At 43.3% G+C, this 22,272-nt stretch overlaps 1 protein-coding gene and 1 non-coding gene across 2 annotated transcripts in view; one reads left to right on the top strand and one right to left on the bottom strand.

Annotated features, from left to right (window-relative positions):
- The window catches only part of clasp1a (cytoplasmic linker associated protein 1a), a 101,797-nt gene that overhangs the window by 21,814 nt on the left and 57,711 nt on the right, over positions 1-22,272 (top strand). The window contains exons 3-8 of the mRNA XM_078286067.1: positions 9,289-9,367; positions 10,441-10,544; positions 11,363-11,454; positions 11,986-12,061; positions 12,992-13,089; positions 17,794-17,864. Of these exons, the coding sequence (XP_078142193.1) occupies positions 9,289-9,367; positions 10,441-10,544; positions 11,363-11,454; positions 11,986-12,061; positions 12,992-13,089; positions 17,794-17,864 (520 nt within the window). The remainder of the gene's footprint in view (positions 1-9,288; positions 9,368-10,440; positions 10,545-11,362; positions 11,455-11,985; positions 12,062-12,991; positions 13,090-17,793; positions 17,865-22,272) is intronic.
- On the bottom strand, positions 8,766-8,892 carry LOC139916232 (U4atac minor spliceosomal RNA). Its single transcript, XR_011784848.1, has one exon. It is a non-coding gene; the product is annotated as a U4atac minor spliceosomal RNA (small nuclear RNA).

Raw genomic sequence — 22,272 nt, 5'->3', positions numbered from 1 at the left:
AGGTTGCTTTAGTATCCTTGAAAGTTGAATGTCGTTAAAACATGTTGAACTGCTGTTATATTTGAATATTATGTAAATATGAATTAAGTGGATTCAGATAAAGCATTTAAAGTGTGTGTGTGTGTGTGTGTTTGTGTGAAAGTGAGAGGGGAATACGTGTGGTCAACAGCGGACACTGTGTCCTCCGTGGCCCAGCCTCTCTCCGCTCTCCACACTCGGCCATGTTCATCTAAGTCTGTGTGTGTGTGTGTGTGTGTGTGTGTGCAATTTTCAGTTACAGCCTCTGCTTGGAGATTAAAGAAAGGGGAAGGGTCAAACCCTGAACCTGCTGAGTAAAACATCTGCTGTGTGTGTGTGAGTGCGTGTGTGTGCATGCATGTGTGAAAGAGACTTTTACAACATCCACGCTTTACTAGACATCACAGCAGTTGTCGGTGGCATGCAGAGCTCAGAGTACTTAGCAACAGCTTTACAGCTCTTTAAAACATACTAAAGGGTACAACATCAACTCTTATGAACAAAGTTACAAGGAGCTGACTTTGTTGAATCTGTCCATTTTTAGAGGGTGATTGCTCCATATATCATGGCTAAAATGCTGGTATCTTTGTCAGTGTGTTTTTCTAAATTGTGCTCAGTTGATGCCTGCTTTGCTGCTGCTGCTGTTGTTGTTGTTAGTCATCCGCCCGTGGCTAACAGGACTCATGAGCACCTCAGCTCGCGTCACTGCTAGTCTCATGGTCGTCGTCTGATAGCTCACATCTCTACCTCTAGGACACTGTTGGGGTCGATGGCACAGAGACAGTGTTTCAAAATATACAGACATTTAGCTCCACCGTGATCAGGGCAGGAAACCTTTTGTCCACTCGCCACAGTTGCTGTTATATCACAAATTACACCAGGAAATGTTAGTTCAAATCAAGAGTGTTGTCCTTTGTCTGTTCTGTTTCTTTGATGTCTGAAACTAATCACCTGCCCCCAGGTTAAAGAATTCTTGTCTAAGCTCTGGTTTCTTTTACCAGTTTACCAGCCACTTTCAACTGTTTACCAGCCAGCGAGTTTAACAACGTTTTTTTTTTTAGAAAGCAATAGGACCTCTAAATGATGGTTGCTTACCTGTCAAAGACACTGGTAAAGTAAACAAATACGTAGAAAAGAGGAATGTCTGCTCACTTTTTCAATGCTCCCAAAACAAGTGACATATATTGAGGTAAAACTGTGACAATAACATTTCAACCAAACATGGTCTTGTCACAGTTTTACCTCAATAGTCACTGTTTTGGGAGCACTGAAACAGTGAGCATACCTTCCTCTTCTCTTCATTTGATTGCTGTTTTTGTCCTGCTGCTGTGTAGAGCATTTTGGATGTGTGTAAAGCCTCTCCAGTTTTTCTCGGTAAACAAACGTGCCACAGCCAAAATCTACCAGGATTTGGCCTGTATCTGGTGGTAATTTTCCACCCTGGCTGTGGCTGTGGTGCAAACTACAGCCATTGTGGTTGGAGGATAATTTCTCCGAAGTTTAAAAACTATGAAAAGAGTTGATTGGATTCAACTATGTTCACCATGACGCAGGATCTGATGTAGCTATACCTTGTGCCATTCAACTAGTGTGTGAGCACCTGTGTAGAAACTTGACTGATTAGAAGGAGGGGGCTGAGAGTGGGAAAGCCATTGGCACCCATCAGTGAATTGGGCCCAAGTCCCATCATTGAAATCGGCCCACACCACAAAATCACCAGCCAGTTTTGACTGCTTTACCAGCCACATTGGAAGGTAACAAGCTGTTGCTCACAAGCTCAATGTTGCTCAATTTTAAAAATCTAATTTGGCTGGTTAAGTAGTGAAAGTAAAGTGAAAGTGAGGCTGGTGGACAAAAAAGTTAGTTTCTTGCTCTGGGGGACAACGGCGCTGAAGTTTGGTAGACAGTTTGGTAGAAACTAGACCTATGACAAAAGGCCAGATGTTTTTTTTAGACACTAACACAGAAAAGAAAGAGATAACAGAGCATTTTAATTGAACTTTTGTGTCTTCAACAAAGCTTGAGCTAGCCGGATAATGCTGGATCTAGCCTATATGGATAAGACATTTCACAGATAGAACTAGTCTACACATAGCCTATTATAAACAACGCTATCCTCCAGCCATCCTACATGTTACTAAACAGGAAAGCTAGTTATGTGAAAGGGAGCGGAGCATGTAGCCAACCCTTATCTAAACACATTGTTATTTACAGCCACAGCTTGGGGAAGTAGTTGTGTCAAGTCAGTTTTCTCCTCTTTAACCAAACACAAAAGGCTTTACAGAGCAACAAAGAACACAAATAAACACATAGAAGTAAAATGGTGGTGATGGATGGTGGTGACGTAACTAACACAGCAGTGTTAGTTCTATAACAAGCCTCATGGGAGAGAGAGCAGACAACTGGATAACCATCCTGATGTGTGTGTGTGTGTGTGTGTGTGTGTTATGCAGCCAGCAGCACCACTGTGATTTTTAAATAGTTGCGGTAGTGCAGAGGTGTTGAGGAGACTCATGCAGAGGTGAATCTACAAAGGGCTCTGCAAGTAAACACACACACACACACGCACACACACACACACACACACGCACACACACACACACACACACACACACACACAGAATTTATATGTAAGTATAGACCCCAACAAAATCTCACCTGATGCCTGAACACAGCATTGCTCGGGGGAATGCGGCTCAGACTGCACACTGGTGTGAAGAGAAGAACAAACACACACACACACTCAGATCAAGCGCATGCCCATACACACACACACACACAGCCCTGTCATCAGCTCCATCTGACTACAGTAGTAAATGCTTCAGCTATGGCAAATACTGTTTTCAGCAGAGGAAACGGGCAGAAGAGACGAGACGAGGAGGGGAGGGGAGGAGAGAAGCGAGGAGGAGCTGAAGGGCAGGAAAAGGAGTAGACATAAACGAGACGAGGAGGAGAGACGACAAGAGAGATGGGAGCTGAGGGCAAGAAGGGAAGAGGGAGGAGGGATGCTGTAATCTGTGAATAAAGACAGAGAAAGGAAGGCAGGTGGGAAGAGAGCCAAGATGCTAACATACGTCAACATTAGCTTGCGTTAAGCTAACCCAAATTGTTTGTTTACGCTCGCACTCACTAGATTTTTTATAGTTTTTTGTTTTTTTTACTTCAAACACACTATGTCGGCACACAAGCTGAAAGACATTTATGTGAAAAGCTGCTGTTAATAATAATCATAATAACAATGTTTGGCCCTTTTCTCAGCATATAAACAAGAGTATCAGGGAAGGAAGCTAACTTTCTCTTCCACTGACCATAGTGGCCAATGGATTCCAAAATTCTCCAGCTGCTTTCACAATTTTACCATCCTGCTAGATTTTATAATGACACAGGGACCCCAAACAATGCTCTGTTAGCTGCCAGAGGGGCTGGTAGAGCAGGCAAACTTACTAGCCACTGCCAAAAACTACCACGATTTGGCGGGCAGTTAGTGTTACTTTGCCAACCTCAATGTGTAGCATAAACAGTTTTCTTTTGCTAGCCCAGTGTTTGCTGAGAGAGAGAGAGACTGAGTGATAACTTGAGTGACAGAGAGAGAGAGATAGAGAGAGAGAGAGAGATGTCCTAGTATCAGTAGCAGTATGGCTGGAGGAGGATGCTCCCGTTTCAATGTTTTCACTCCAGCAAGTCAAGCATGAAGCGCCGTCTCTGGAGGAAGTGGACTGGAAAGACGGGCGTGTGTGTGTGTGTGTGTGTGTGTGAGAGAGAGATACGCACAGCCCCTAGCACTGTCTGTAACTATGTGTGTGTGTGTGTGTGTAACCCTAATTGTTTTAAATTCTTCTCTGTATCATTGTGTGTTAGGACGTGTCCCTGTGCGCGTTCCCTCACTTTTGCCCACGCACTGTGTTAGCGTTGCTGTTTGTCTTCCTTAATACGAGTGTTTACTGCACTTTCCGCCGTCCTGCTCCTCTTCGCCACCATGCCCGGGGTCTTGAGTGCTGCTGAGTGCTGCTGAATGAGGCTGAGTCACTGCATGGCCACTGCCGGCTAATTACACCTCCGGAATATGATATCACCATCGCTACTGTCCCCAAGCGCCGGCATAACAGCAGAATTGCTCACCCCATTACTGTTGGTGGATCCTGTGCATGCTAGGAATTGTCTGGTCGTACCCATCCCCAGGCGTAGGCTAGGGCCAGGCTGTCGTTAGGCCCAGATCAGCCGCTCACTGGGCAGCAGTACAAGGCTGTGGTTGAACTGGGTAGCTCCCAAATGTGCATGTGTGACTAAATTTAAAGCAGGGTGTTGCTGGGGGGGGGAAAAACAGAATGTGTGCTCGTTCAGTAAACCTTTCCTGAGAAACGAACACAGTAAACCGTTCCTGAGAAATGAACATGTGATCTGAAGGTTGTTGGTTCAAATTGGAGAGTCTGGGTGGGGAAAATGAATACTAACCGGGTGTACACACTGCAAGCAACTTGGTTTGGTCTATTCTGACCGATTGTGGGCGGGGCCAGAGGCTCTGATTGCATCTATGTGCATCTGTGTAGTGGTCTTGTGCAGCTAAAGTTGACCAAGAACAAATAAGCTATGTATTTATATTTTCCACTGCATTGGTTTTGCCAATAACGTTACATTGTTTTGATGAGTTAACGTAGCGAGCTAGCAAGTGCTTTTTAGATAGCATTAATTGAAAATATACAGAAAACTCAATAAAATTACTTACCATTGACCCCAGTGATGGATGCAGCTGTTCTCCAAGCATCGTTTTTGAGACGTTTAGGCCTGTAGTCTTTCAAAAATAGAAATTGTAGAGAACTGGGAAGCTTTGAATGGCTGTAATCAACTTCTCATTTATTTTGCACTTGCCAGGCAGAACCAGAACTATTGTTCATGAAACAAAATCACACCGGTAGGGAAACAAGGAAGGGCAAAAGTTTGATTGGCTGTTCATGGCCCATTATCATGAAAAAATCAGCCTTGGCCTGTTTTTCTCAACCGACAAGCTTGTTTACTGTCCACACATCAGCTCCATAGGAAATGAATGGACTTCCGGTGACTTGTTGACTGTGTTGCTCGCAGGTATGAAGCACAGTAACACTCTCCCTTCCTTCAACAACTAGTGTCGGCGTACCCTTGAGCAAGGCACTTAACATCCAAATGCTGCACTGCAGCTGCAAGACTGTGATTGTTGCTAAGAAGCTCCCAACTGTGATTGTCTGTAACTGGATGAAGTTGCTGGGAAAGAGCCTGCATGCTCACTCTGTATACTCTTCCTGGATAAATAAAGGTTAAAAAACAAGAGATGATGTTTTCAGCAGGACTGTTGCTTCAGATAAATGTTGAGAAGCCAGTCCTGGCCCAGACGAGGCCTTGCTTTGTGCAAAGTGGCTACTGAGACATCAGAGTCCTGTTAGCACTGTGTAGCTGGAGGCTGTGCAGCAGGAGGTAGTGAGGGAGGCCCAGGTATGCTGCATAATCACAAGGCACTCTGCAGTAAACTACAGCTCTTTGTGTGTGTGTGTGTGTGTGTGTGTGTGTGTGTGTGTCTCATGAAATAATTTGGAGGAGATAGAAGTCTCTTATACAATTTTAATTTTATTCTATTCAAATTTCTTCTTTTTAATATCTAAAGGGCTGTGGTTGTATTTTTGTAAGATGAAGGTTGAGAGACTACATTTTCATACTTTTTTGTATTGGAACTTTTGGAATTGAGAGAGAGTGGTGTGTGTGTGTGTGTGTGTGTGTGTGTGTGTGTGTGGCTCCACTCCCTGTGGAAACAGACAGAATACCCAGCTGTTCTTGACTTAGAGGAAATCACTGCAAAGATGGCGGCATGTTTCTCTGTGTGTGTCTCTCTGTGCTTGTGTGTATGTGTGTCTTTGTGTGTATGTGCCTTTGTCTTTGTCTGTGTATGTTTGTGTGTGTGTTTCCGTGCCTGTCTATCTGCATACATGCCTCTCTGTGTGTGTGTGTGTGCTGTCTGCATGTATGTGTGTATTTCCACTGCTAATCAGATGACAGGCTTGGTAGCTAGGGAGGAGAAGAGAGAGAAAGGCTTGATTTAATTTGAAGGCTCCTCCACATCAGAGACAGAAAGAGGAACAGGCCCTGGTCTACTGGTTTTTCCAGCAGCTCTGAGGATGAATAGACACACATGTTTTAGTGAATGGGGATGTGACAGAGTTAAACAGATGGAGAGGAAAGCTTCCGTCTGTTCAGAGATTGATCTAAAAAAACTTGGGACCAGAAAGGTTTTTACACTTGAACTTTCCAGGGATCATTTTCTGGAACAGCCATTTCTGCTGGATATATCTGACTGCTTAAATTCTGTTAAATCTGTTAATCTAATACTCTATTGTTTTCTTTCTTTTAGAAATCTGTGGTGGTTTTATGCAACGCAGGAAAACACCTTATTTTGTCCTCTGGCCACAGTAGCAGTGTAATTCCCAAAGTTCATCAGCTGCTTTCACTGTTTTACCAGCCAAATGGATTTTTCAAACACATAACACATAACACATGATTAGTTATCAGCCTAAGTAGCTGGTAGACTAACTTACTTGCCACTAGACAAATTAACCAACATTAGGCTATATCAATATTCATTTCCCAGCTTGGTTGTGTGATGAAGGTTGGAAGACTGAAACATTTGTGCATTTTTATTGGAACTGCTAGAAGTGGGAGAGTGGGTCTCACTCTCATTTCTTAGACAGTGGCCAGTTCCTGAAGGTTGCACTTCTTAGCAGGTTTTCAGACCATGGAGGAATAGATACACACAGAGAGATGGGGCTAAGCCAGAGAGAGTGTGTATCATGCTAGCATGATACACACTCATTTGCCGCTTGTATGCAGGATGGGAAATTGCCACCAGCCACTAGCCAAATGCAGGCAGATTTTGGCTGTGTTTGGTAAGCTTGCCTACTCTCCCAGCCACTTTGGCCAGAAACCAGCTGCTGTTTGTAATATTCTTCAATTTATATCCTACTTATCTAGTAATTTAATGGAAGACATACCAGGCATTGTGGCCTCTAGACAGTTTTCTGCCTTAATTGTTTGTGGATTCCCATCCAAACCACGTTTATTTAGACAGGCACTGAACCAAGTTGTTCGCCTCTCATGATGTTAGCTGTGTCAACATGTAGTACCTTCGCAATGCTAACGGGCATAAAGAGAGACCGCTAGTACTGCTAACAACTCAGCTGTAACCCTGCCAGAACCTGGATGTTCCCTCTATTCATTCACACATCTGTATGCCTTTTTTGTGTTTACTGTCTTGTATCTTTCAAATGCCATGTGTTTATAGCCAGGTGCACAACTAACTGGGACAAAGATCCCTGGAGAACTGATTAACCTATTATACCGCCATCACATTAGTTTGTTTGTGTGTGTGTGTGTGTGTATTGCAGAGTCAATGGTTGTCATATTTTTCACAGGCTAGGGGTATGTATGTGTAATTTGATAAGGTATGTAATCTAAAGTAGATAATATGATTTGAGATGAAACTCCGTCTGCTGTAGTGGACAAAACTAGACAAAAAGAGCGGTCGAAATGAGAACCGAGCATGATGGGTAGGAGGAGTGAAGGAGGGAGGGATGATGCGTGCTAGAATTGGGTCTCGAGCCTTTAGGGGGGGGTTGGGGGGGTTGGGGGGGCACACAAATGACAAAACGAGAGAGCGAGCCATCTGTCTGTCTGCAGAGCGGAGGAGGAGTGCCTGTCTGTCCTCATCTGGACTCAACTGGACCGACTCGCTCTGTTTTTCTATGTGTGTGTCTCTGCTGTTGAGCTCAAAGACAGTGCAAACACACACACACACACACACACACAGGGCGCAGTTGCAGCCACGGCCCCTTCATGACTCAACCTCCCAGTATGTGCTGGGCATGTGTGTGAAGATTACCACTGTATGCGATGGCAATGTGATAGCCTAAAGGCTGTGACAGAAACAGGTGGAGGAGTTCTTCCCTGCAGGTGTGTGTATGTGTGTGTGTGTGTGTGTGTGTGTGTGTGAGAGAGAGAGAGAGAGAGAGAGAGAATGGGAAAGAAAGAGTTCACCTCGTACTGTCACACCAGGAAAGGTTAGAGAGAGAGAGAGCAAGACCTCCCACCTTGCCCTAACCCAAGAGGTGCAGAACCTAGGTTTGAGATGTTTCAAACAGGTTTCTGTGGAGGTTTGCGGCATTGTTCTGCTCTGCTGATCCCTCTCAGCGCTCCCTCTGTGTCTTTGTTTGGGCCTTGTCATCAGTCTAATTACTGTAATTCCCTCTAGTCTGAGAACAAAGGGACTGATCTGAGGATTAGGCCTGCAGACATCAGGCCTTCTGCCTGCTGAGGACCAAACTATCTGGTCCTCCATTGAGAGAATTTGGAGAAAGAGAGGAAATATAGAATGGCATAAAACTGAATGGTGTAGATAAAATAGACTAGAACAGAATAGAATAGAATAGAAAGCAAGCTTGCAAGGTGGAATATTGCTTTTGTTATCACCTGAGGTAGAAAACAGACACTGTGGAACATACTGCACAAAAAACATTAAAAGCTACAATCATAAGCAGACTATCTTAAGATACGGAACAGATTTTGTTTCATACTATGATAAAATCAGTGGCTTGGGATATTTATCCATGATAGTGGAGTTACAGTTCACTGTCGTATTGTTAATTTAATAAACAGCCACCAGATGGCAGTGCAGCAGTAACAGAAATATCAACCACTGAGAGCAAGGTACTGTTCTTTTTAACGTAATTAGGGTTTCCAAAAATTGCACCATGTTCTGGACAGGAGTCCAGGTGATGCTTAAGTGTTGTTATGGTGTTAGCAGGGCTACTCTCACTAGGCGTTCATTGAGCAGCTCTCGCACCCCATGACAAGGAAAGGTGCCTGGAAAGGGGGACAGTATGTATCTGTGTGTGTAACTGACATTTACACTCATGGTGCGGCAGTGTAAACGTGTTTTCCATGGGATTCTAGTCCCAAATGCGCTACAATTTGATGTTGTGACGGTTGCAGGAGGCCAATGTCATCCACAAGCACAGCAGAAGCTTACAAACGTACAAAAGTGCAGTTACCCATAATCCTTTGCCAACACAATTTGAACACAGCTCTGAACTTGGGTGTGTTCTGAAGCAGCAAGATGCGGCAATGTTTCTTTTATTAATGTGTGATTTTAACTTAATGCCAAGGATGTTGAGATGTTTTTATGTGACGTATTTTGCTGAAATTGATTTTAAAATATCATTTTTTATCATATTTTTTTCATTGTGTCTCCACTAGGTGGCTCTGCTTGGGCTGGACCTCTTATCTGCCTTAGTGACGAGGTTACAGGACCGATTCAAGGCCCAGGTGGGAACAGGTAAGACTCAGTTTGTTTTTTAATCATTTGTGTGGTATCTGTCTTTTGATATCTTGCAACACCTTAGCTTGTCAGACTTACATTCTTTGTGGAGCCAGACGCCCCTCGCCCCACATTTGTCGGGCTGGATTTTTTTGAGTTGTTCACACCTCAGTATCTCCTTCCTGATAGCTTCCCTCATTCTTTTGCTTTCTTCTGTGATCTCAGGGATTCAGCTATTTGAATGAAGAATCAAACACTATTCAATTTTTGGGATTTTTTATTTTTTTTTGTCATCAGATTAGATTTTAAAGAATCGCTGTCTCTCTTTCTTTTCCTCTCCTCTTTTGCAATCTCATTACCTATTTAAGAAAATAATTGATTGACCATGTTTAAGGAATTTTTAGGATCCTTTTTTGTCAGGTTGGATTTTAGATAATCATTTAATGCAGTATCACCTTCCTGATAGCTGGCTTCACTGTTTTACTCTCCTGTAGTCTAAACATTTTTTAGGAGGTTTTAGGATTCTTTTTTGTTAAATTTGATTTTTAGAGCATCATTCACACCTCGCTATCACCTTCTTGATTGCTGGCCTCGCCCTACTCCTCTCTTGTTTTGTTCCTTCATTTAAATAAGAATAAATGACTATACAATTCAGACTCTTCCTCCTATCCTATCCTGTATCCTGTGTGCATCCTATGTTTTTGTGGGCAGTTGAAACCACAGTTGCCCAAAGTCAGGCCTGCAGGCCAAATGTAGCCCTCCACAAAATTCATGTTGGTCTTCCGAGTTTGAATATTTGTTATTTTTGGTATTCGGTCTATTGTGCAACATAATTATACTTAAGAATAGATTTTGAAATAACCTTCTGACTACAAGGCATAGTAACAAACACCATGGTGACATAAGGCTTTAGATGCTTATGCCTACTTGTTAGATTTTTAAATACTCAAGGCCTATTCACATCTTTTGTTCATCCCGGCCCACCACTCATGTTACGGTACGTTTCAGCCTTTGGCCCTCCGTATCAAAGTCTGGACACACTCTGGTTTAAAGGGATAGGTCACTGTTTACTTCTGCCCTGCTTCCCCCAGTTCTGCCTAGCCTGATCGACCGATTGGGAGATGCCAAAGACCAAGTGCGAGACCAAGACCAAACCCTGCTGCTAAAGATCATGGAACAGGCTGCCACACCACAGGTACCGGCACTCGCTCACACACACAAACATGCTTTTGTTGTGATATTTTCCATGATTTTAGGTCTTTAGAAACACAACACCTATCCGATTCGAATGATGATTAATTTCCAGACATTATTTTTTACCTTTCTTGTGTTTCCCTCGATCACAGCCGTGTTCTCAAGAATAGGCACAACTGCTCCAACTAAATGGCTATGTCTCAGAATGCCTTACTCATTGAATTGTAGCCTATTTCTATGGGCTAAAACCGTCTACAGAGCAATTGCTATCAGTCTGACTCTCACACCTTTGTTATCGTGATCCAACACAACACAGTTATATCCCGTTCTCAATTTATCTATGTGAACTCTTTTACCACAACAAAGGAATGGCCTTAATCTCAACTATAGAACTAGAATCAATAGAGCTCAACAAATGGATTGATTCAATCCTTTGTATTTGAACTTGCCTTTTACTTTTTCAAGAGCCCACTGTGGTAATCAATGCAAGGCGTGATCAAAGCAATATGGAATATATGCTATCAGGGTAGGGAACTTTGTTTTTTCATCTGCTGGACTGGACAAACCTCTTTAATTATTTTACCAGCCAAATAGATAGAAATTATCCTAAAAAAGATGAATGGTTACCTGCCAAAGTGGCTGGTTGAGTAGACAAACTGACCAGCCACTGCCAGTATTTGGCTTATAGCTGGTTTTCATATCCTGCTCCATATGCTATCGCAGTAATCCATGACAATAACAGTAAGGCCTGTGTGCATATTTGTTTGGTGCGTGTGTGTGTGTGTGTGTGTGTGTGTGTGTGTGTGTGTCTTCTTGTAGTATGTGTGGGACAGAATGCTGGGAGGCTTCAAACACAAGAACAACAGGACCCGAGAGGGAGTGTGCCTTTGCCTCATCGCCACGCTCAGCACGTAAGCTGAACCCTTCCCTCTTTCTCACCCCATTTTTGTAGTAGTAGTAGTAGTAGTAGTAGTAGTAATTGGTGTAGTAGAAATAGTAATAGTAGTGGTCGTAGTAGTACTGGTAGTAGTAGTAGAAACGGTGGAAAAGATAGTAGAAAACCCTCGGTTGCATATTCTATGTCATAGTTGTTTCCACAATATTTTCCCATCCCTGTAGTGTTCATCATTCAATACTTAGAGGAATTTAAATTATAGAGGGCCCAGTCCGTAAAGCTGTTATTTTGTCAACCAACAACTTAAGTTGCCTACTACCGTTTAAAAAGGACCATAATTTGCTTTAATTCTCTGACAACAATGCTTTGGTCAGAGTGTCACTTTTTTCAAATGCTTGATATCTCACTTTGAAACAAAATTCCTCATATCTTTACATTTCAACATATTAATGTTTTGTAACTTCAACACCCACTGACTCCTTGTATGTCTTGTTCAGTCGATCTGTTCCGTACATCCCATTGATTTGGCTTTATTCCTGTCTTTCAGGTACGGTGCTCAAGGCCTGACCCTCAGTAAAATCGTTCCCCATATATGTAACCTCTTGGGGGACCCCACTAGTCAGGTAATGCTGAGTCATGCTTTTTCTCTGTCTCCTTTGCCTCTGTTGTGAAATATGTGTTGTTGTTAGGTGTAATAACCTCAAAATAATTTAGGGAAATTATGCTCTTTTGGGAATTAAGGGAATAATAATATCAATTTTGCATCCAATATTTTATGTTTTGTTTTTGGAGCTCTGTTTCTAGTCAAGTTGGTGAATAATACAAAATCATTCAAAATGGTGGTTTGATGTGTAAACAAGCCCTGTGTCTCTGTCAGTGTGCTGTCTCATGGATCAGACGAATTAGTGGCTCCAGAGAAATATTCCCCTCCTTGCTCAGACACAAAGCAGCGTCAGGCTACAGCGCTCTATCCGTGGAGTCCGTCTCCCCCTAGTGGCGGCTTCAAGTAGCGCAGCTTTAGGACGCTGCCATCTGCCACAGGGGGATTCACGCATTACACGGGGCAAGCTGAGCATTGTGTATGAGCCAATAAGTTTGTTTACCTCTTGATTGGCTTAATGAATTACTCAGGATCGGTTTCACAGATGCTGAGAGTAATCATGACATTTACAAAGCTCACATTCTTGGCATTGAAAGATTAATCATCAATCATCCAACTCAGGGCCAATTTGGGCCCAGATTTGAAGATGTGGGAGCAAAGTGTGAAGTTAGACTCTTTCTCAAGTGAAACCTGGCCAAGACAGCAGGGCCATGACAAACATAAAAGTTGCGGATAGACAATGTACAGCATTTTACATGAGCAAAATTACAAAAGGCAGTTGTCATCCAACAGCAGTCCAGTATAATCAAGGGCCAAACCTAAATAAATCTTGGACAAACAAAGCATGGACAGCTCCTAACAGAGTCTCAAGATATCAAAACCCTTCTGAATCATTTTAGTCTCACCAAGAGAGATTAGCTCTTCCGGTTGTAAATCATTTTGTGGTCCTCAGGTACGTGACGGGGCCATGAGCTGCCTGGTAGAGATCTACAGACACGTCGGTGAGCGGGTGAGGATGGATCTCAGCAAGAAGGGCCTGCCGCAGTCACGGTACGACCATGGGACGCCGCCACTGACAGGCTGTCTGTCTGTCTCTGTCTGTCTCTGTCTGTCTCTGTCTGTCTCTCTCTGTCTGTCACTGTCTGTCTCTATCATGCTGTCTTTGGAATTGTCTGTCTGTCAATTCCCCCCTCCTTTCATTCCTTTTTTTTTTTTTTTTTACATGTTCCCATTTCTCACTCACTAGTACACACGCACACACACACACACACACACACACACACACACACACACACACACACACACACACACACACACACACACACAATGTACTGCCTGCTGTAAATGGGTCAGGTGGGTTAGCTTTTGCTGCATTGGCTTTCCCCACAAGTGCCTTTGGATAGTGGGATAGAGCCATGAAGTGTGTGTGTGTGTGTGTGTATTGCATGTGTGTGTGTGTGTGTTTGATCACATGCATGGGCGTGTCTGCAACACATCTTTGTCCCTCATTCCCCACAATGGTTATTGTGCTGTGGGGGAACACGCTAAGGCAAGGCAAGGCAGGGCAGAATAATGGACCATTGGGATGCTAAAGAACAACTAGGGGAAGGAGCTGTCTCATGTCATTAAAAGAAAAAGAATAGCATTCAAATTCTACATTTATATCCAACACTAGGACAGACCGCCTGAGGAAAGACATGTCCCTCAGCGGCAGCTGTTCTCATTTTCCCTGCCCAGACCTCAAAAAATAAACCTTGACACCAAATCATGATTTTTACTTTCCCTTTTCAGGCTATTTTACTCATTACTAAAGCCTAGAAGGTGCAAGTATTTATAATATCACAAGAAAATGGCTGTTGTAGTAAAAATTTAAAACATAATTGTACTGTTTGTACATTATAAAAGGCCACTTCATGTCTTAAGAGAGCTGTGATTGGATTAGGCTGACAACAGCACCGTGACACCTCATTGGAAGAGCGCTGCCTGAGGGAAAGGACGGAGGCACACGATTGGCCAATTATGTCAGTCTGTCACTTTGATGCAGAAGAGTTTCCCCTGTATCACCAGAGTTAGTGTCAAGGAATAGTTTGGGTCTTTGTCAGGTTAGAAACTCAACTGATTACCTCTATATGAAGAGTTTTGGAAAATATTATTTACCCATTCAATAAAAAAACATTACTTGAAGCTCATCACTCAATATCTCTAAAATATAGGATCCAGTGCAAGAACTTAGTTATTTACTATCTTAAAAATAGTGTTTATAATGTTTATTTTTTTTCTGTCAGTCATATTGTAAGAGTGTGTGTCACATTTTTGGATTGCAACTCTTCATATACACCTACATTTTGTAGAGAAACTGACTAGAAACTGTTGATGCAGATTGTCAGTTGGGTGAACTGTCCCTTTTAACATAGAGGCAGACGGACAATGCAGAGAACAAGCCAGACACCAGCTAAATGCCTACGTGTGTGTAAGAGGACACACACACACACACACACACACACACACACACACACAAACACACACAGAGACTGGTAGGTTAATGGAAACATCTGTTGATGGCAGCCTTACTGGAGGGCTTCTGTCTCTCTGATCATCCCCCTCTTAAAACACTTTTACTGCCATAGCCACAGGCCGCCAAGCACAAGGCACTCTGGGACATCTACAAGAAGGTTTCTTCCTGCTAAATGTCTCCTCTTGTTCCCGTTCTCATTTGCTCACCCTCTCTTTCGCTGTCACACACCCCCCCCCCCCCCCCCTTATAGGACTTTGTCTGCTGTCTTACTTCTTTGCAGACGCTGTAGGCGACTTTGGCATTGTCAAATCATTCCTTTCACAGAGAACAGCTGCATCTTTATGGGCCACAGCGCAGCTCTTTCCTGAGGGTTTAGAGGCGTTGGATTGATGCGTAGGGAAGCCAGTGGGTCGGAGGGTTGCAGGTTCAAATCCCAGAAGGGGAAAATCTAGGTCGGGGAAGTGAATTGGACAAGCTCCCACCCCACCAGTGGCCAGCAGTGGAAGACTGTGGTTAAACTGGACAGCTTCCAGGTTTGAACATCTGTAACTAAGTGTTTGTGAAGCAGGGAGTTACAGAAAAAGAGCATGCATCCTCAGCAAATCTTCCCTGGCTAATCCAAGGTTCAAAATAAAAGGATTTCATAACATTCTGTGGCACCTCTGCTGATATTAAATGATACTCCTACGGGAGAATCGTCATATTTTGCGTTGGCTTATGGGAAATTATGTACAGTGGTGCTGCAATTCCACAAGATATAAGATAAATAGTATATCAGCACTGTTATACAATAGTGGTGATTGTTTGTGGATGTAGGAGGCGGGTTCAAAGATTCCTAGGCAATAAAATGTTTCCCATAGATAGATTTATTCTTGGCAGCACAAAACAGTATCAGCCAATCCCACCACAAACTGATTCTCCATTAACATAAACTGTACCTTTTGTGTTTTGTGTACACCAGTCTTTTCCACTGCTGGCACCGTTTAACCTTTACTTATCCAGGGAAAGGTGACTTCTTTCAGCATCATCCTGCTTCACATTCACATCTGAGAGCTGCCCAATACAAACACTGTCTTCTCCTGTTGGCCACTGAGCAGCTCCACTGGAGCAATCAGGGGTTTGATGCCTTGCTCAGTGGCATTAAACAAGATCGGAAGTAGTTGTTGAGGGGAAAGCACTTCTTTTCTTTTTTAAAGATTTTTTGGGGCATTTTTTGTGTCTATTTGACAGTTAGATTAAGTAGAGACACACAGGGAAGACTGGGAGACAGAGGAGGATGACATGCGACAAAGGTCCTGGGCCGGATTCGAACCCAGGACTTTATGTTTAGACTAGTGAGACACCAGGACGTCCAAGGGGGAAAGCCTTTCTATTTCACATTCTATACCCAGATTTTCCCAACCAGTCCGGGGATTCTAACCAGCGATGTTCCAGTCACAAATTGGAAAAGTTTATCTTATCACCTCAGCTTGCCATCAACACAAACAAAATAACCTAAGAACCTTTGGGGAAACTGTAATTTCATTTGTGCCTCGGGCAACGGACTGTGCTTATGATCAGATTGGTCAGGGGGCCCATGGGTGGGAAGAGTTACCGCTCTGCACCCACCTGTGCTGCCGTCTGTGGATACTCATACTCCTAATCCAGTTAACCTGAGAGATTAATGAGCAGTTAAACTGGTGATTAGATGGATCAAGTTAAGTACTTCCTCACACCCATTTAAACTAAAGAGGAGTGTTTTGCTGTCTCTCTCATCAGAGGAGCCGGCAGACATTTTGGAGATCTGATTTTTTTCAAAGAGGCTCGGAATAGATCAAAGCGTTTTGATGTCATTTTCTTGCCGCACCAAACTCCAATGCAAGCACTTTATTCAACTCTGCCTGGTATAGAGCTGTGTCATATTCCTAGTTGCATGGGGTAAGAGATGTGACTGCAGCAATGTCTTAAAATGCATTCAAATTTGAACAGGATTTAGAGTTCCCATTAACTGTTCCTTTTTTAAGTACTGCTTACAAGTCAGTGGCAGCGTAGAGCCAATGGCACGACTGCAGTGGGATTTTCCTCAAGGATTAAATCTGTATAGCTTTACAACTTCTCAACGCCAATGAATTTTCCTCTGTGTGCAAGTTTAATGCATACAAAATAAGTCCTGCAACTACTATTGTCAAAATAGTTTTGAGCTGGCAGATGACTAATGCTCAGGGAAATTGTGTAATGTAACCTCCTTTGAGACGAGACTAAACATGAGCACACAATGAGTCTAACCTGTAGGTGTAAATAGTCAAAAATGTACCAGTCTGCTTTTAAGCCTGTATAAGAAATGTTTTTTTATTGAATGTATTTTGCATTGATGACAACTATGTTTTGGTGATTTGTTGTTTGTGTTTTTTCTTGCTTTTTTTAATTCTGTTTTTTGCGTAAATGTTGACTGTCGACCAAATTTGAGCTGAACTAAATTGCGCTAAATTGAGTTGAGTAGCGTTGAATTTTATTTCCATGACGTGCGTAGGGTTTCATGAAGTGAGACCTTTGCTGACTCTGCATCATACCCATGTCAGACTGGACAAGTTACTTTTATGCGCAGCCTTTATTCATTGTGAATGAGCTGTTTGATGTCAGCACTACACAGTACATGACAGACCACCACACCAGCTTTTTTTACAAACCCTGAACCTCATCTATAAGTCTTCTCCATTGTTTGAGGGTGAATCTGAGTCATTTTGTGCAGGGTGCAGGAATTTCAAAGCTCAGGTGGCACAAGCTGTATTTCTTTATTTATCACGTCCCATCAAACATATACAGGCCTACACCTTTTTTTTTTATGACACTCCGTCCTCTCTGACATTGTTTTTACACTTGTCCATATTTCTCAGTAAGGTCATTCCACCATCGCCTCTCTCTCTCTCTCTCTCTCTCTCTCTCTCTCCCTCTCTTTCACTCTTGCACCGGTGCCAGTTAGTCATCTGTGGCAGTTTTGGACGCCGTCTATTTTGGTCGTGGCTGTCCCTGTTGCTCGGAGCAGAGGGAGAGCGGAAGTGATCGATGGTGGAGTCAGCAGGTCCTGGGTCCCCCTCGCCGCCCGTCACTCTCTCTCCGCCCATCGTTGCCCATCACTTTCTCTTTACTGCCCCTTCATTTATTTTTTTGTCCTCGCAGCCTGTTTATCGCCACCCGCCTGCGTCTTTCTTATATATTTTACTCAGTCGTACCTCTTTTCTTTATCTCCATCTCCTCTGTAGGTTGAATGTAATCTTCAGCAAATTCGATGAAGTCCAAAGATCCGGGAACATGATCTCGTCCTCCGGCTCAGGTGAGTGTTTCTCCTACATGGCACTTTTTTCAGCTCACTGTTCTAAAAAAAAAAAACTACAACCTTTATTTTTTCATGTTGTATCCAGATGGCTCTTTGACTGTTGAGTAGTCTAAGAAACAGGTGAAACCGGCTTAATTCTGTCGTAATCGGTATGCATTCGCGAGCAAAATACAGCCACGGGAGTCACAGGGGCACAGCACAGCATCTATTAAAATTTAACATAACATATGACATTTTTTGGACCTGTTTATCCAAAGCGTCTTACTACACTACCATGAGTGCATACTTTTTTAGCATGGGTGGCCCCATTGAGAGGTGAACCTTTTAATCTTGTCACATTTGTGCAAAACCATCCTCAGGTAGCTCAAAATCCAGCATGGCTGTTGATCTAAAGTCCTTTTAAAAATGTTTTTATAACAGTGAAAAGAAACAGGAAAGTGAGTAGAGAGAGATGTGAGAGAGGGGATTCGAGCCCCTACTGTTGCTTATACATGTTAACTTTTTAAGAGCCTCCAGGATGCCAGAATGTCGGAGGCTGTGGGATGCACTGTTCGATAGTTGTGCTCTCGTGTATTTTTCTCTCGCAGTTACATCTTTTAGGTTGTTTTTCTTCCCGTTAAACATCAAGCACTGCTGGAAATGGAGAAGAAAACGGGCCGTCTTGAGATGCGCTGTAAATATCAGGGCTTTTGTAGTTGCTGGATCACATGCTGTGTATTGGGGACAGTTTGAGCTGAAGTGGATCTCATGCAGCTTGTTGTTTTTTTGTTGTGTGGCGCTGAGTGAAATTCAGAGTTTTCTGTGACAGCAAAGCTATTGCATGATGAGTGAAGTAGGAATCTTCTCCGGTCGGGCTTTCGTTTTCATCACTCGATCATCACTTCTCTCCTGTCTCACCACCTGTTTTTCAAGCTCACTCTCTCCTGGTGTGTCGGCTTCTCTCGGTCTGTCCTTCCTGTGTTCTCTGCTGTGTGTGTGTGTGTGTGGGTGTGTGTGTGTGTGTGTGTGTGTGTGTGTGGCTATACGTGGGTGGACAAGGGAGGGGGCAGCAGGCCAGACGGACAGCCTGGGGGTAGAGTGGATGAGTTTTCGCCACAGGAGGTGGGCATCCACTGGGGCTCTCAGATGTCCCATCCCCTCAGTGGAGCCAGAGACCCGAACACACTGCCAGAGGCGTCACTCTAATCCGTACAAGTGTGTGTTTAGAAGAGAGAGAGCCAAAGAGAGAGACAGAACGACAGGGAAAAAGCCAGTGTGTGAGAGAGAGAGAGACAGTGCGTATGTTCCTGTGTTTGTCGACTCTGTTTTGAAGAGTGTTGTGTGTGTTGGCGGAGCTGTGACTGCTGACTCTGTCCCGTTCCAGCTGACTACATCCACTGTTCATTTGCAGAGAGGGCGGCTGAGCCCAGGAGAATACAGTTGGAGAGGGCTCAGCATTTCAAAACTGCATCAGCTCCTCCCAGCTTTACCACTCAAGGACAATTCTCATGGAGTCCAACGGCCAAGACAACTTAATTAAACGTGCCAATCACACACATACACACACACACACACTCAGACGCAAACACAAACACTTTGTCAAGCTGCAAGCTGATAGTTCGTAAATAAATAGTTATGTCTTTCCGTGCATTAGGAACTCCCCACTGGCCAACTGCGTAATCATAATGTTAGAGTCACACTTGAGGATGATGGCAATGGGTTTGAATTGAACCAAATTGAACTGAATGTAATTTAATTTCACTTCTATGTGCATAGGATTTCTATGCTGGCACGTACTGTACAACGTAAACAAGGACTGTCCTGCTGTTTCATGCTATTTTTATCAATAGCCTATGTGATTTTTTATAAATGCACTAGACAGTATACGATGGACTCCTTTCATTCACACCAGCATTAAGGAACCCCCATTGCTGTAATTGATTATATAATTATAATATTGCTTAGAGTAGAGCAGGTAGCAAACCAAATCCAATCAATGACTTAATATCCCCTCCACACACACACACACACAAACACACACACACACACCAATCCGTCCAATTTAACCAGTTATCTAACCCGTAATTTAATGTAGCATTAATTAATTAAAAGTATTATCTTATATTTCTTAAAATGAGTACAAAAATGTGCCAATGGGGAGAGATCATTTCACTTATTTCCAATCAGTCAACTTGTTTCAAGAATTTTCTTGAATCGTGTAATTTTCTTGATGGGAGTAATTCTGTTCTGTGTCAAGATATTGACTCCTGCTTGTAGAAAATCCCTGAAACAAGTGAAACTGCATTGGAAACACATGGATTGAGCTCAGTCCATTGGCAGACTTTTAGGAAAAATAAGATGTTGATACTGAATATGAGTCTCAATGACTTGTTAAGATGGACATGTTTTGCCGTGCTCCCAAAGTTTTATCATTCTAGCCAGTGCCGGTTTGCTGAAAGTTTAATTGGAAAAGTAAGAGGAATATGTCAAGATGATTAATTTCAGCAGTTATTCGACAGTTAGGCATCGTCTTTATCATGATCGGCCACTTGGCTCGCAGACTCAGTTTCCCTCTTTCACAGTTGAACTCAAATTGACTTTGTGAACGCAGATGATGACTAATTTTAATTTGAGTCCGTTTGCCTCAGCGATGAGGCGAAGGTCTGGTTTTAATATGGAAAGAGAATGAGCTGCAGCTTGCTCATACAGGCTGGCCTTCGGTTTAGTTTGACAGTTGCTCTACTCCTCCCAAATAAACTGTGCTCTGTTTGACACTGTACAGTAGGGAGAGATGATGAATATGGGAGAGGAAGGGGGGGGGGATTACATGCAATAAAGGTCATGAGCTGGATTTGAAAGTTGTCCGTTGGTATGTCCCACAATCCCCTTGAGCCAACAGGCCGCCTTGTTGAGTAAACTCTTGTTGAATCAGTGGAGTGGTAGCAGTGGTAACCCTTAGCCCCGAAACGTCGACTGTGTGTGTGTGTGTTTGTGAGTGTGTGCTTGCATGTCTGTCTGTGTGTGTGTCCTCCTGTCTTTGTATATAAACCTTAAAGGCTTTGGAGTGAGTGGTGTGTAAGGAAGATGGTATGCATGTTACATATTTAATTGTGCAGCCCTTATATTAACCCATGAGTGCTTTCCTGGGAGAGCTACAGATTCTTTCTGTCATAAAGTATCTTTACAAGGTACCGGGGTGTAAAGCTGTCGGATGTAGAGCAAGCACCACAAGTCTGGAAACTAGAGCTTTTCCAGTTTAATTTGTCTGGGGTGGGAATAGCTCTGACTACAGGAAGTTAGACTGTCTTTAGGCCTGAACATCAGGGTCTTCTGGAGAGGGCAAAGGTTATGTTGCACAGGACTCTGGGACTCGATTAGGTGATTTTTTTTCTTCGATATTTGGTTTGGATTTGTTCAAAAACAGCCTCCCTCTCAACATTTTTTCCTCCCTGAACACTTCCCACACAGTGAAGATAGTCATGTAGGCTACGTTTCTGCTTCATTTGTGAGCATATCAAGTGGTTTTAAACTCATCTCCTCAAAACAAACAATAGAAACTAACAAACAAAAGATGATGACAAGCAAGGACACACAACTGAAGTGGATAACAGAATCTAAATGACAGGAAACAGCCTTATGTGGTTCAGGTCCCCAATTCTGTTAATTTTCTCCTCCACAGTGTTTTTTTTCACAGATATAGTTACGAGAGAGATGGAGGGGGAGTCTTTGCTGTGGTGCTGTGACAAAGGCAAGGAGGGAAAGGGAAAGGAGGGGAGGAGGACAGAGTGAGCGAAACAGAGGGAGCGAGAGGTAGGATAGAAACCAGAGAGAGCAGAGAGATAGTAGAGGGAAAGATAGAGGAGAGGGAGGGATGGGTGGAGGGAGAGAGAGCAAAACAAAGCAGCCATTGCCGTAGCACCATTGAGAGGTAAACAGTGGGAGAGAGATATAGGGCAGAGGCTATAGAGAGAGAGAGTGAGAGCCGAGCCGTCAGCTGTGCAGCAGCGTTCCCAGTCTCCTCTCCCGTCTCTGTGCTGAAGGAAGGCTTTGCACCATGACAGCCGGAGAAGGTAAGACTACAAATAGAAATGGGATTTCTCCGTGCTAAGGACAAATTGCACTCACACCACACAGGGGTTTAAGGGCAAATGGTTTCATAGCAGTGTCCCCTCTACCTCTGCTTTCTCATTTAGAAGAGCTACCAACGAGCGACAGTGTTTGTGTGTGTGTTTAGGGGCGATAGAGCGCTGTTCAATAAGGAGATAAAACGTTTTTAACACTCCCAATGTTCTCAATGTACTGTTTTTTTCTCATTATTGCATCTTTTCAACTGCAAGCCCTGGTCTGACTCAGTCCTGTTAAGTAATAGGAGGGAGGAGGCAGCTTCAATACTTTCTCATCGACACCTCAAGCCATAGGAGACGAG

Source organism: Centroberyx gerrardi, chromosome 10, assembly GCF_048128805.1.
Source record: "Centroberyx gerrardi isolate f3 chromosome 10, fCenGer3.hap1.cur.20231027, whole genome shotgun sequence".
Taxonomy (NCBI): Eukaryota; Metazoa; Chordata; class Actinopteri; order Beryciformes; family Berycidae; genus Centroberyx; species Centroberyx gerrardi.
This window is presented reverse-complemented; position numbering and strand designations above follow the sequence as displayed.